This window comes from Natrix helvetica (genome assembly GCF_964273705.1).
Source record: "Natrix helvetica genome assembly, chromosome: 2".
NCBI lineage: Eukaryota > Metazoa > Chordata > Lepidosauria > Squamata > Natricidae > Natrix > Natrix helvetica.
In genome coordinates this window covers 100,827,103-100,839,391 of record NC_138552.1, presented here as the reverse complement: position 1 = coordinate 100,839,391, position 12,289 = coordinate 100,827,103, and the positions used below count along the sequence as shown (strand labels likewise).

Genomic DNA, 12,289 nt, shown 5'->3' with positions numbered 1-12,289 from the left:
TCCTCACCTGTATGTGGGGGGGGGGTCCCCATCTGTAGTCCTGCCAGGAGAAAGAATCCCTGGAAATCCTTCCCCAGGTTCCTGGCCAGGGGTAGCCCACTTGCTGCTGGCCTTGTGGCAAATGCACTCCAACTCTCAGTGCCTCCACCTTTCGTATTTGGAGCCAGACCTTGGGGGCTTGGAGCTGCAGCCTGCCCCTTTGGCCCCCTTGGAGGAGACACATGTTTTCTCTTTGCCTTTGCCTTGCCTCCTCCTCTTCCCTTAGCAGCCTCTGTAGCAGTCTCAGACCTGGTTAGCTGCTCCTCTGCTCCTCCGGTGGGGCTGCTGGCTGCTGGGCTGGAGGCTTGAGTCCTGCCAGCATCCTCTGTGCTGCTGGGTGCCGCCATCTTGGATCACATGGTTCCAAAATGGCCACCGGCTCCAAATTCAAAAAGTTCCTCTCCCTGGGAACACATGGAAGCGGCTTGTGCCTTTGGGGCTGCTGTATGGCTTCAACTGCTGCTGGAGAGCTCTCTCTCTCGCTTCCTCCACTCTCTTCCGAGCTTTGTGAGCTCCTGCGGGCCGCTATCTCTTTCTGGCACTCGCAGGCAGGCATGGGCACTCCGCTGCGTTTAAAAATGCCGCGGTTCGCCTTTCGATCCCCTGGGGGGAGCGGCGGAACACTCTGGTGCTGGCTGAGCCTCTCCAACATGACTGCCTTCCCAGGGCTTCCAGGTGAACGTCCGCTCACCTGCAGTCTCGATTAGTGCCCTAGGTCTCTCTACATGACTTGGGCTGCGCGTTGCCCTGAAGGGCTTGCTGCGCCTACTCTCTCTCTCTCTCTTCCCAGCCAGGGAATCAGCCAAGAGCCAGTTACTCACTCAGGCAGGGAGGCAGCGAATGCAATCAAGTAAATAGTGAGTTCAATACTTTCTTTAAAATTTTCCAGGAGCTTGGGATGATCACAGCCGCCCATTGAGGGGCTGAGTCAATAACTGGGTGGTACCTGGTAACCAGGGCATGGCCCAAAGAGCTTATCTGACTCAGCTCAATCAATGAGAGGACAAGGTCAGCCCATCCTGGATACTCCTCCCCTCACTATGGAGAATGATTGGCATATGCATTTAGGATATGTGAGTTATTCTTGACAACAACACAGAAGCTTTTAAATGAAAGCTATATACTTTTCTTTAGGAAAGATTTTGAAGAGCCCTTAGAATACATATAAAAATAGTAAATGTGGTTATAACACATTAAAAGACATAAATGTGCAGTTAAATGATAATTTAAGCCGGAAGCAAAAATTTCCAGTCAAATAAATCTGTGTCTATCCAGAGTATTTGACCTTATACATGTTTTGCTGATGGCTAAATCTGATATATTGTTTGTCTTTTCCAAATATGTTGTAGCTTGGTGAGAAAATTTATAATCTTTCAACTTGACAAGGCAAAAAATGTGCCAGTGTTAGCAGTTTCCTCTGGAATGAGTAGCCTCAGGGCATTGTTGAGTTCCTTAATAGTCCAAGCAAACTCACAATATGCTCAGTTCTAGAACTTTTTGAATTGGCTTCTGAGTTTAATGGGCATACGGTTTGCTTTAACTGGTTTTATTGTTTGCACACTATCCAAATTGTGGTGATTAATGGGGGGTATAAATATAAAGCCAGTCTGGTATAGTGGTTAAGGCATCTGGATAGAAGCCAGGAGACTGTGAGTTGTAGTCCTGTCTTGGGCACAAAGCCAAGTGACTTTGAACCAATCACTTTCTCTCAGCCCTAAGGAAGAGGCAATTACAAATCACTTCCAAAAAACCTTACCAAGAAAAAAGCAGGGACTTGTCTGGGAACTCTCTGAGATTCGGGGTCAATTGAATGGAAGAAAAATAAATAAATACTTTAATTAATTGATTAATTAATAGCATAGCCTTTTCAAAAAATAACCCCACATCAGCATGTATAGGGTTATTGTGATAGTCCCCAACCTGGTGCTGTCAAGAATATTAAACTGTAGCTTCCTGAATTCCAAGCATGGTTAATTAACTAAATCTAAACACGCTAATATTGAAAGTCTGTTTTCCTGTCACAGAAATTGCATGAAGCTTGATGCCCTAAGAATCTCTCTAGAGAATATAGATTATAGGTAGTCGTCAACTTACAATATTCAATCAGCAACTGTTTGAGGTTATGGCAGCATTGAATAAACAGACTTATTGATCTGTGGCCACATGGCGGGGATGAGGTGCCCAGCTGGGCTGGTCACCCTGAAATCATGTTTCCCCAAAAATAACCCCTAGTGCTTATTTTGGAGCCCCCAAAACTATAAGACCGGGTCTTATTTTCAGGGGAACATGGTATCTATCTCCTTTATTATTCTTTTAAATAACTCAAAGCAGACAATGTACTTAATGCTCCATTTTTCTCCTATTTTCCCCACAGCATCCCTATGAGGTGAATTGGGCTGGGAGAGCATGATTGCCCAAAGGTCACCATGCTGGCTTTCACGACTAAGATGGGACTAGAACTCACAGTCTCCTGCTTTCTAGCCTGACTTTCACTGTGTTCTTGCTCCCACTGCTGATGAGGTGGGCCTGGCATGGCTCCTGGGCCAGGTTAGACCTGGGCTTCATGATATAAAACAAAACAGAACACAAAACACAAGCAAACAAAATGCCATCCTGGAATCATGGCATATTAAAAAGCCCCTTTGCACCACACTCGTGAACTAAGCTGGGGTTGGCCTTTGCATTACAAAATAAAGCGAAAAGCAGCTATGGCACCAGAAAGCCCTTTCATGCTGTGAAAAGAAAGTGAAAACCAACCCTGGAGCTTTTTCGGTGGGGTTTTGGGGTTTTTTTGAGTCACCATGCTAAGACTGTTTTTCACCTTTTTTTTGCCCGCAGTGGAAGCAAGAAGGCAGTGAAGGTCAGCTAGGGCGGTGGAGTGCAGGACAGCAGAGGTCAGCGTAATGGAATGCATGAGTAGCTTGAGGAAGGAGAAGGAGAGATGCTTCCTAGCAAGCAATCAGACAAGAAAAGCAGAATCCCACAATTGCTTAATGGTTGAAAGTTAAAAATGGCAGGCAGGAAGTTTGTTCCTTCAGACTTGCAAGACTGGTGTCAGCTCTCCCAGGTAAACAAGTCAGGGAACAAGATTAGATTAACAAATTCTACTTTATTATAAGGTGACTACATTAAGAGAACTTTGCAATGTGAAGGTACAAATTTTCCACGGCTCTGATCCACTGGGGGAGTTAGGTGTCTTTTTTCTCAGTTTCTTTCTGTGCCCGTTATATGATTTGGGGGCTCCTGTCCCTCTTGTCTGTTTGCTTCCGAGGTGTCATCGCTCCTTCTGTTTCCTCAAAGTTACACATACATTCCATTACAATATTAGAGTGCAGAACAGCAAGGGCAGATGTGACTAGGACTGGGCAGGGGCAGGTTTGGCTTCCTGGGGTGTGGCAAGTAATCCCAGACCTGCATGGTTGTGGGCTGCTTGCCACCCTACAAGACAGGATGTAGGGTAGCCCAAAGGGCAGACACAGGGGAAGGAGTAGGCCAATAACATATGAAGAACGGTTGCAGGAACTGGGTATGTCTAGTTTAATGAAAAGAAGGACTAGGGGAGACATGACAGCAGGGTTCCAATATCTCAGGGGCAGCCACAAACAAGAGGGTGTCAAACTATTCTCCAAGACACCTGAGGGCAGGACAAGAAGCAATGGGTGGAAACTAATCAAGGAGAAAAGCAACTTAGAACTAATAAGAAATTTCTTGACAGTTAGAACAATTAACCAGTGGAACAACTTGCCTCCAGAAGTTATGAATGCTCCAACGCTGGAAGTTTTTAAGAAGATGTTGGCTAACCATTTGTCTGAAGTGGTGTAGGGTTTCCTGCCTAGGCAAGGGGGGGGTGGACTAAAGACCTCCAAGGTACTGTATTTTTGGAGTATAAGACGCACTGGAGTATAAGACACACCAAGATTTTGAAGAGGCAATTAAAAAAAAAAAGATTTTGCACACTGCAGGCCTCCCAAACCCTCTGCACGCCTCATTTTTTGTGAAAAACAGGGCATGCAGAGAGTTTGAGCGGTCTGCAAAGTGCTTTAGGGGAGTGGTGATGGGGGGGGCAAAACCGAGCAAAAAACGGGCCCGTTTTTTTGCCAAAAAAGGGCATGCATAGCCTTTAGGAGACTTGTAGAGGGCTCCTGAGGACTGGGGGGGGGCAAAAATGAACAAATAGCCCATTTTCACTCGTTTTTGCCCTCCCCAGCCCCCAAGAGCACTTTACATATTTGCGTGGACGTCTGCGACCCACCACATGTTTATTGGACCCGTGTCCCTCCTGGCTTGTACTGGCATCCTGGGAGGTTACGCACGACTGGCTCCTGGGCCTGGTGAACGCCTCGTTGGGTGAGGGGTCCCTACCGGCCGCCTTGAAAGAGGCGGTGGTGAGGCCCCTGCTCAAGAAGCCTTCCCTGGACCCAACGGACCTAGTCAATTATCGTCCAGTCTCCAACCTTCCTTTTTTAGCGAAGGTTGTAGAGAGTGTGGTGGTACAGCAGTTCCCTCGTCACCTGGAGGAAAATGATTATCTAGACCCGCGCCAGTCCGGCTTCCGACCCGGGCACAGCACGGAGACGGCCTTGGTCGCATTGGTTGATGATCTCTGGAGGGCCAGAGATAGGGGTTGTTCCTCTATCCTGGTCCTATTAGATCTCTCGGCGGCGTTCGATACCATCGACCATGGTATCCTGTTGCACCGGCTAGAGGGGCTGGGAGTCAGGGGCACCGTTTTACGGTGGTTTGGCTCCTACCTCTCTGATCGGACGCAACGTGTGTTGGCAGGGGAGCAGAGTTCGACCCGGAGGCCACTCACATGTGGAGTGCCACAGGGATCGGTGCTCTCGCCTCTCCTGTTCAACACATATATGAAACCGCTGGGCGAGATCATCCGTGGTTTTGGGGTGGGATATCATCTGTATGCTGATGATACTCAGCTATACATTTCCACCCCGAACCACCCCAATGAGGCCGTCGAAATGATGTCCCGGTGTCTGGAGGCCGTACGGGTCTGGATGGATGGCAACCGACTAAAACTCAACCCTTCCAAGACGGAGTGGCTGTGGCTTCCGGCCTCCCGGTTCAACCAGGTGCTTCCATCTCTGGCCATTGGGGGTGTCCAACTAGCCCCCATGGAACAGGTGCGCAATTTGGGCGTCCTCCTAGATGCCCGGCTGTCCATGGATGACCATGTAACAGCCGTGGCAAGGGGGGCGTTCCATCAGGTCCGCCTGATGCGCCAATTGCGCCCCTTATTGGACCGGGATGCCCTACGCACAGTCACCCATGCGCTAGTGACGTCTCGCCTGGATTACTGCAATGCTCTCTACATGGGGCTTCCCTTGAGATGCACTCGGAGACTACAGTTGGTCCAGAACGCGGCCGCGCGGGTGATTATGGGGAGGACTAGATACTCCCCTGTAACACCTCTCCTGCGCGAGCTGCACTGGCTTCCTGTGGTCTACCGAGTGCGTTTCAAGGTTTTGATTATGATCTTTAAAGCGCTTCATGGCATAGGGCCTAGTTACATGCAGGATCGCATCCTGCCCCACATATCCCTACGACCAATTCGCTCACACAGAGAGGGACTTCTCCGGGTGCCGTCCGCCAAACAGTGCCGGGGGGCGACGCCCAGGAGCAGAGCCTTCTCTGTGATGGGCCCAGCCCTGTGGAATGACCTCCCCCGTGACATCAGGATTACTTCCGATCTCCGCTCCTTCCGTGTACAGCTGAAGACCCACCTCTTTCAATTATCTGGCCTGGCTCAATCGTAATTTCTCTTATTCCTCCTAACTGTTTTTAAATTGTCTTTTAAACGTTAAATTTTTAATTGCATATTGGGTTCTTACAATTGGGGTATTTTAATGCTGATTTTAACTGTCTATATGATGTAATTTGTTACCTCCTCCGTGTCCGTGTCCGTGTATGTGTATGTGTGTTTTGTATGTATGTATGTTTATGTGTTTTTATACATCTTCTATGTTTTATATGCTCCATTGTACGCCGCCCCGAGTCCTACTTGGAAAGGGAGCGGCTAATAAATTCATATTATTATTATTATTATTATTATTATTATTATTATTATTATTATTATTATTATTATTATTATTATTATTATTATTATTATTATTATTATTATTATTATTACAGGCCTCCCAAGCCTTCTGCACGTCCATTTTTGTGAAGGGGTGGGGTTTCGGGAGGCCAAAAATGCTGTATTCAGTGTATAAGATGCACCCAGATTTTCACCCTCTTTCGGGGGAGAAGATGCGTCTTATACTCCGAAAAACACGGTACCTTCCAGCTCTGTTATTCTATTGTAAAAGAGAATATTTGTAGCTCAGGGTTGAAATGAAGGGTTCTTGGGGCTCTCTGGGCTTGGTTGTTTTCTTGAAGAACTTCCATTACCCAAACTAGATCAGCAGTGCTAGCAAAGAGTGGAGTTGCTCTTAGTTTCTATTCTGTCTAGTGACTTGTCCTGTCAGTGTTGGTGGGGATAGTCTTAGAGATTCTTTGATTGGTCTGTTTCTTGTCGGTTCGTTTGGCAGTTCCTTGATTGGGGTATTGTTTACTCAATTGTTCGTCTGATATTAATGGATCAAAGGGTGCCCTGAAGGGCAGACATGGAGGAAGATATAGGCAGTTGGGAGAAGTTAGAAGCAACCCCTTACCTTCCTGAAATTTGGGGCTGGGTGGGATCAAGTCTGGAATGTTATGGATTGTGGTGGGTTAGGTACTCGCTTAACAATATGTGATTCTCAGTAAATGACAGCAATGGGGAGTACTGGTACTGTGTCACTAAGTGATGCAGTGTCATGACATCTCGTTTTACAACCTCATTGCTTAGCAATGGGAATTCCGGTCCCAACTGTGACTGCAAGCTGATGATTATCTATCTAGATAAGGCATCACAAAAGAGATGTGATACGTTTGCCAGAATTTCCTATTCATACCGTTACTGCTGGCTTTGTAATTCTGTGACTCAGTTCAACTAGCAGGCAGCAGGTTGAGATGCAGCTGTTGGAAATGTCACTGATTTTATATTTAAGGATATATGTGCTTTAAATTAATTTGCCACATTACGGCCTGGAGCAGGTTTTATAAAATTCACTCTCAACAAATGAAAGAGAGAATCACAGTCCCAGTTGCTACGCTGACAGATTGCTGCTGACACAGTACAGAATATGTCACATTAATTAATCTTTTATCTATGTTCCATCCCAAATAGAAGCACAGCATTAAAAGAAAAAAAAACAGAGGAAAAGGCATTGTGTAATAATAACTTGCCATTCATTCATTTATCGTGGAAGGACATTGTTTGCCCACCCCATCTTTTCATCAGACCTTGTTCACCTAACCTTGTTAGCTGCACCATTTCACTCAACAGTCCTTCAAAGCCTCTCATGATAGAGTTTCAGCCATCTCCCAAACAGTTCACATCCAACTTGCAGAATTTGTGGACCTTCAATCCTCCACAGTTATCTATGGTAACCCTCCTGATCTTTCTAAGCCTTCTGTTGTTATGGCTTTGCTGGGACTACAGAAGCCGAGGAATGGTTAAGTACGTGGGATAACACAACAAATGGGATCCGTTCAGCTTGACAGGTCACAAGTTGCACAACTCTGACCTAATTTACTGCACTGCTATAAAGACACTTTAAAAGTATTGTGTCACTTTATGATTTCTGCTGGACTGAAATACTAATCTTAAAACCTCCAATGTCAGTATTAACTCTACATGTCCTGGACTGTGAAGATGTGCTTCAATTGTACTCCCTGCAGTGTTTTTTAGATGCTTCCATCTTTGAACAAGTGGCAGACGAGGCATTTATGACTATTTCCATACATTTCTTTCTTAATCTCTTTGCCTTTTGCTTCCCACAGTTTCATTGGTTAAATAGAGTTCCATTTGCCACTGAAAACTGTGTAGATCGGATCTGCAGTGAACTGTTCTCCAGCAGACAGCTCAGATGCAGTAAAGTTACATGACAAAAGTCACAGAATCACTATGTAGGACTCCATTCACGAAGCTTAAAAAAGCAAAAGTGGGGGACTATGCATGTAACTTATTTGACATAGTGGCGGATTAGGATGGTGCCAAAATAGCCACTCTAATGGAGATTTTCACTTTCAGTTTACCTTTAAACACCTGGCCAAATTAATATTACATAATAATATGTATTTTACTATTTATTTACATTGTTTATTGTTTATATTGTACATTAAATGTTGCATAATAGGTACTGCATACAGACTTTACTCTGAAATAAATAATACACTACCACCTTTGCAACTCCTAATCTACTTTGTTATTTTGCATTCCTGAGCTTAGAAAAACATCAAAACAGTGATAGTGTTAAAATCTCAGCTCAGTTTAGTGGGCACCTCAATTGCTTATGGGCACCAATCCCAAATTTTGTAGGTGCTGGCCTTGAACCCAGCAAAGAGGTTGCGTCTATATAAGTTCCAAAAAAGCAAGAGACCAGAGACAGCCAAGAGGCATTACTAACTGGGTAGAAAACACAATTTTACGCCATTCAAAATGGGAAATCTATAATACACCTTAACAAGACAATTGACCTTTACTTCTATTATAATGTACACTTATGCTAGCCAATACACATTACTACTTCATTTCTATCAGAATAGGTTATAGAAATGATGTGCTGTTCAATCATATACATATAGTCTCAGGATATAAGCTTTCATAAACTTGTTTAGATATTGCACTGTCCACATTCAATTGATTGAACCACTATAACGGAAATAACCTATTAAAGTCAGGGACATTCCTCAAACAAATGACTACAGCTGTTGATGCTGACAGCATTGAGCAAAACCATCTCCCCCCCCCCCCCAATCACATGAAAAGGAAACCAAGTATGCAGCCCTGTATTTGATCCACAGAACTGAAAAACATGATGGCCTCTATCTTTCCCACTTGTGATCCTATTGATAAATTACTTTTCTAAAGTTACTCAGAATGAAAAGTAGAAAGGCTACGGGATACACAATGCCCCTTTCCCTCATTCTCACATTCAAGAATGCTATAGTTATCTAAAATTACAGAATTAATCTCAAAAGCAGATTAATTATCTTAATATACTTTGATTATGCTAACATGTTTCAAATGAACCAGATTATTTATTTACTGTATTTATTTCTCAAAAGTTACATACAATTAAGAGTTCTATTACAAACACTCTTGGCAATTTACAAAGCAAACAATAAGATTTACTAAACCCCATTCAACCTGATGTAAATATGCACATTTCAAATTAAAACATTACGTGCAGCCAGCAAAAATGGAAAGCAGGAGCTGGATGTTGGTCATGAAAACCTTATCTGAAAAGCCAAGTCTGAACTGTGTGGTTTTTTTTAAGATAGAAGGGAGTTGGGGGTTCTTGTTGTTAAAGATAACCCTCCAGTTTTCAGAGGCAAGAAATTTATTCCAGGGAATGAATGAGACGATAGAGAAATATGGTTTTGCACCTTGGTCTCCTTTTACCACCAGACCTAAAATAACCTATATTATTCACCCCTGAGGAGAACAGAAGCAAACCAGCCAGAATCCTTATGGAAGGAGTAGTTTCCTCTTTGCCTAAGGCTTAAGCAGAGCTCTAAATGCAGCACCTTGGACAGCACCTATCCTAATAGGGACCAATGCAGTATCCATATTATACAGTAGTTATTATAATACCGGACTGATTCCCACCAATCAGCATGTGGGCTCCTGCATTCTGAACTAGTTGCAGTTTCAAAGTTATCTTCAAGGGCAACACATTGCAGCAATCCAATAAAAACGTAATGAGAACATTCGTAGCTACAGCAAGGGTCTCCAACTTTAATAAGGGCCTCAACTGGTATAGTAGTTTTAGTGGGCAAAGCCTCCTCAGAAAGTCCAGATGGACTCATGAATACCAACAGCTAGCCTAGTTTTAGGCACATCACATGCCCAAGGACCTTAGTGGAAATCAGCTAAGCTTCTTGGGATACAACTTTAAGTCTAGTCGTTTCACTCATTCTATGAAAAAAGAACTTATTTTCTACTTTACCTAGCATTTTGGCTTGTCAATGGGAGGTCCACCAGCAAGATAACAGAAGTTCTCCATCCTAACACAATTCTAGGCCCATCAAGTAATCCAACACAGAAGATGATATCTGCACACATATTTGGCCTTTTAGAGTCAAAGGTACTACAATAGTAAATGAGTTGGTGACCCCATTTATATATTAATTACAAGTCTAAAACTGCACCTCAAACTATAGACTTACTTGAGCTTGCCCAATTAAAGACACTTCTAAGTGTACATCTATAGCATTGCAATGTTAAGTTCATCTGAGTCCTAGAAGGTTTTTTAATTATATGTTTAGCTTTATTGGTATTATATATAACTTAATGGCTTTTTTTTTAAAGCAAGAAGCAAGACTGGAAGGAAATCTTATGAACTGTCAAGCACTTTTCTGTTTTTATCATTCTGAAGGTATTTATGGGAAATCCTCTGCTTGATAGTAAGATTATAATAAGACCATGTATATCCAAGTATTTATAATTAAAATACTTGCCAATCAGATTTAGGGACAAGAACAGGAATATTAAAATTCTATTTACCCTGGTTCTCTGAAAATAAGAACTCCCTGGATAATAAGTTTATTTTACAGTTAAATAACAGAGTAAAAATAAGAAAGGGTAACTTATGTCTGGTCCTTAAATGAAGATACATCAGTTATTCATTCAGATTTTTCTTTTGATACAAGTCAAATCAAGTTGATTTGCTTCGATTCATAGGATTTTACTCTTTGTACTGACATTGTTATATCTTTTTATTTAGGATAGGAAGCTCCTGAAAATGTTATATTGTGCTCTACTATTATATCTGTTGTGGTCTTTCTCCATTTTTAAAAACATTTGTATGGATTTCTGTTCTCTTGGTTTTTGTCAACTGAATTGCATCATCCTTGAACAATTTAATATCATACTACAGCTATAAAGTACTAGATTTCATGTACTGATTCATTATATCTACTATATTCACATCACCTTGGTACATCTTCTAAAATTAAGCCCAAACCTACTCAGATCATTGACAGGAGACAAACGTATAAAAGTAAACAACACTATGCCAACTCGAGTGAGTCAAGCTTCTTTCCACTCTCTAACAGAATTCTTGTTGTCTTTTCAATTAATTCCGGACTTAGAGTAAAATAAAAGATAAATATAGGATTGATTTAAGAGCCGTCGGAGATTGGTTCGTTAGATTTAAAGTACATACACCTGAGAGGAAGAGAATTACCTGTTTCAGTATTTGTCCTATTATCTTGTCATATGTGAGGATAAATGTGTCATACTCGGTTAGGAATTTCACACTGCATTTTTTTCCCGCCAGTTGCAGGCTTCTTGTTTTTTTTTTATAGCTGACAAGTATGTTCGCAAAAGAAGTTATCAAACCAGAAGAAAAAGTGGCACTTTTTAACAGTACTGTAATGAAATCACCTCTACCTCCCACAAGCTTTTTTCTAATTTGTACACACATAGAGATACACACATCTCCTGCACCAAAAAAAAAAAAAAGAATCAAAACAATATATAAGGTAGCTTTATCTGTAGTACACGTTCCCATTTTTAATAGATCCCCGTCCAGTTTCAGTGGGAATAAATCAAGTTCTTTCAAAGGCAAGGCTCCAGGAACCTTTTGCCAAGGAAATCAGGTGGTGTGTCTGTGTGTGTGTGTGTGTGTGTGTGTGTGTGTGTGTGTGGTGTGTTTTCTCTCTCATAGCCCCAGCCATCAAAACAACCCAGGACTTACCTTGCAAAAAAGAGAGAAACAAAGATGCCCAGAGATACAAGCCACAGTAGAGCAATCCCAGGCATCTCTCCATAAGCATCGTCAAACCCGGACAGACACCAGACCACACGGGAAGGAAGGGACTTTCTTCCCGCTTGCAACGGACGAGGGGGGATAAAAAGGTCGATGGAAAGAGCCCGGGTAAGAAGCCACTTTGCCACCGGGATGAGAGCGGGGGGACGGGACGGACAACAACACCACCTTGGTCCCAATTACACGTCCTCGCACTCCGTCTGCTTGCCGGCGAGAGCCAGCCAACACGGCTGACTTCCCTCAGGTCGAAGGCGGCGCGGAGTTGTTAAGGGGGCTTGTTGCGTTTCGCGTCTTCCTCTCTCTCTCTCTCTCTCTCGCCTGAAGCGCCTTGCGCTTTTCACAGCCGGAGGGAAGGCAGGCGCCGAAGCCCAAAA

The 12,289-nt window shown here is 43.4% G+C and overlaps 1 protein-coding gene across 1 annotated transcript in view; it reads right to left on the bottom strand.

Moving 5' to 3' along the window:
* Window positions 1-11,965, bottom strand: part of LOC309387608 (neuronal acetylcholine receptor subunit alpha-7-like) — a gene marked incomplete at its 3' end in the record, with an annotated part of 113,522 nt that extends 101,557 nt beyond the window's left edge. The window contains exon 1 of the mRNA XM_081944224.1: window positions 11,844-11,965. Coding sequence (XP_081800350.1) covers window positions 11,844-11,922 — 79 coding nt within the window. The 5' untranslated portion in view covers window positions 11,923-11,965. The remainder of the gene's footprint in view (window positions 1-11,843) is intronic.
* Between the last annotated feature and the right edge of the window lie 324 nt (window positions 11,966-12,289).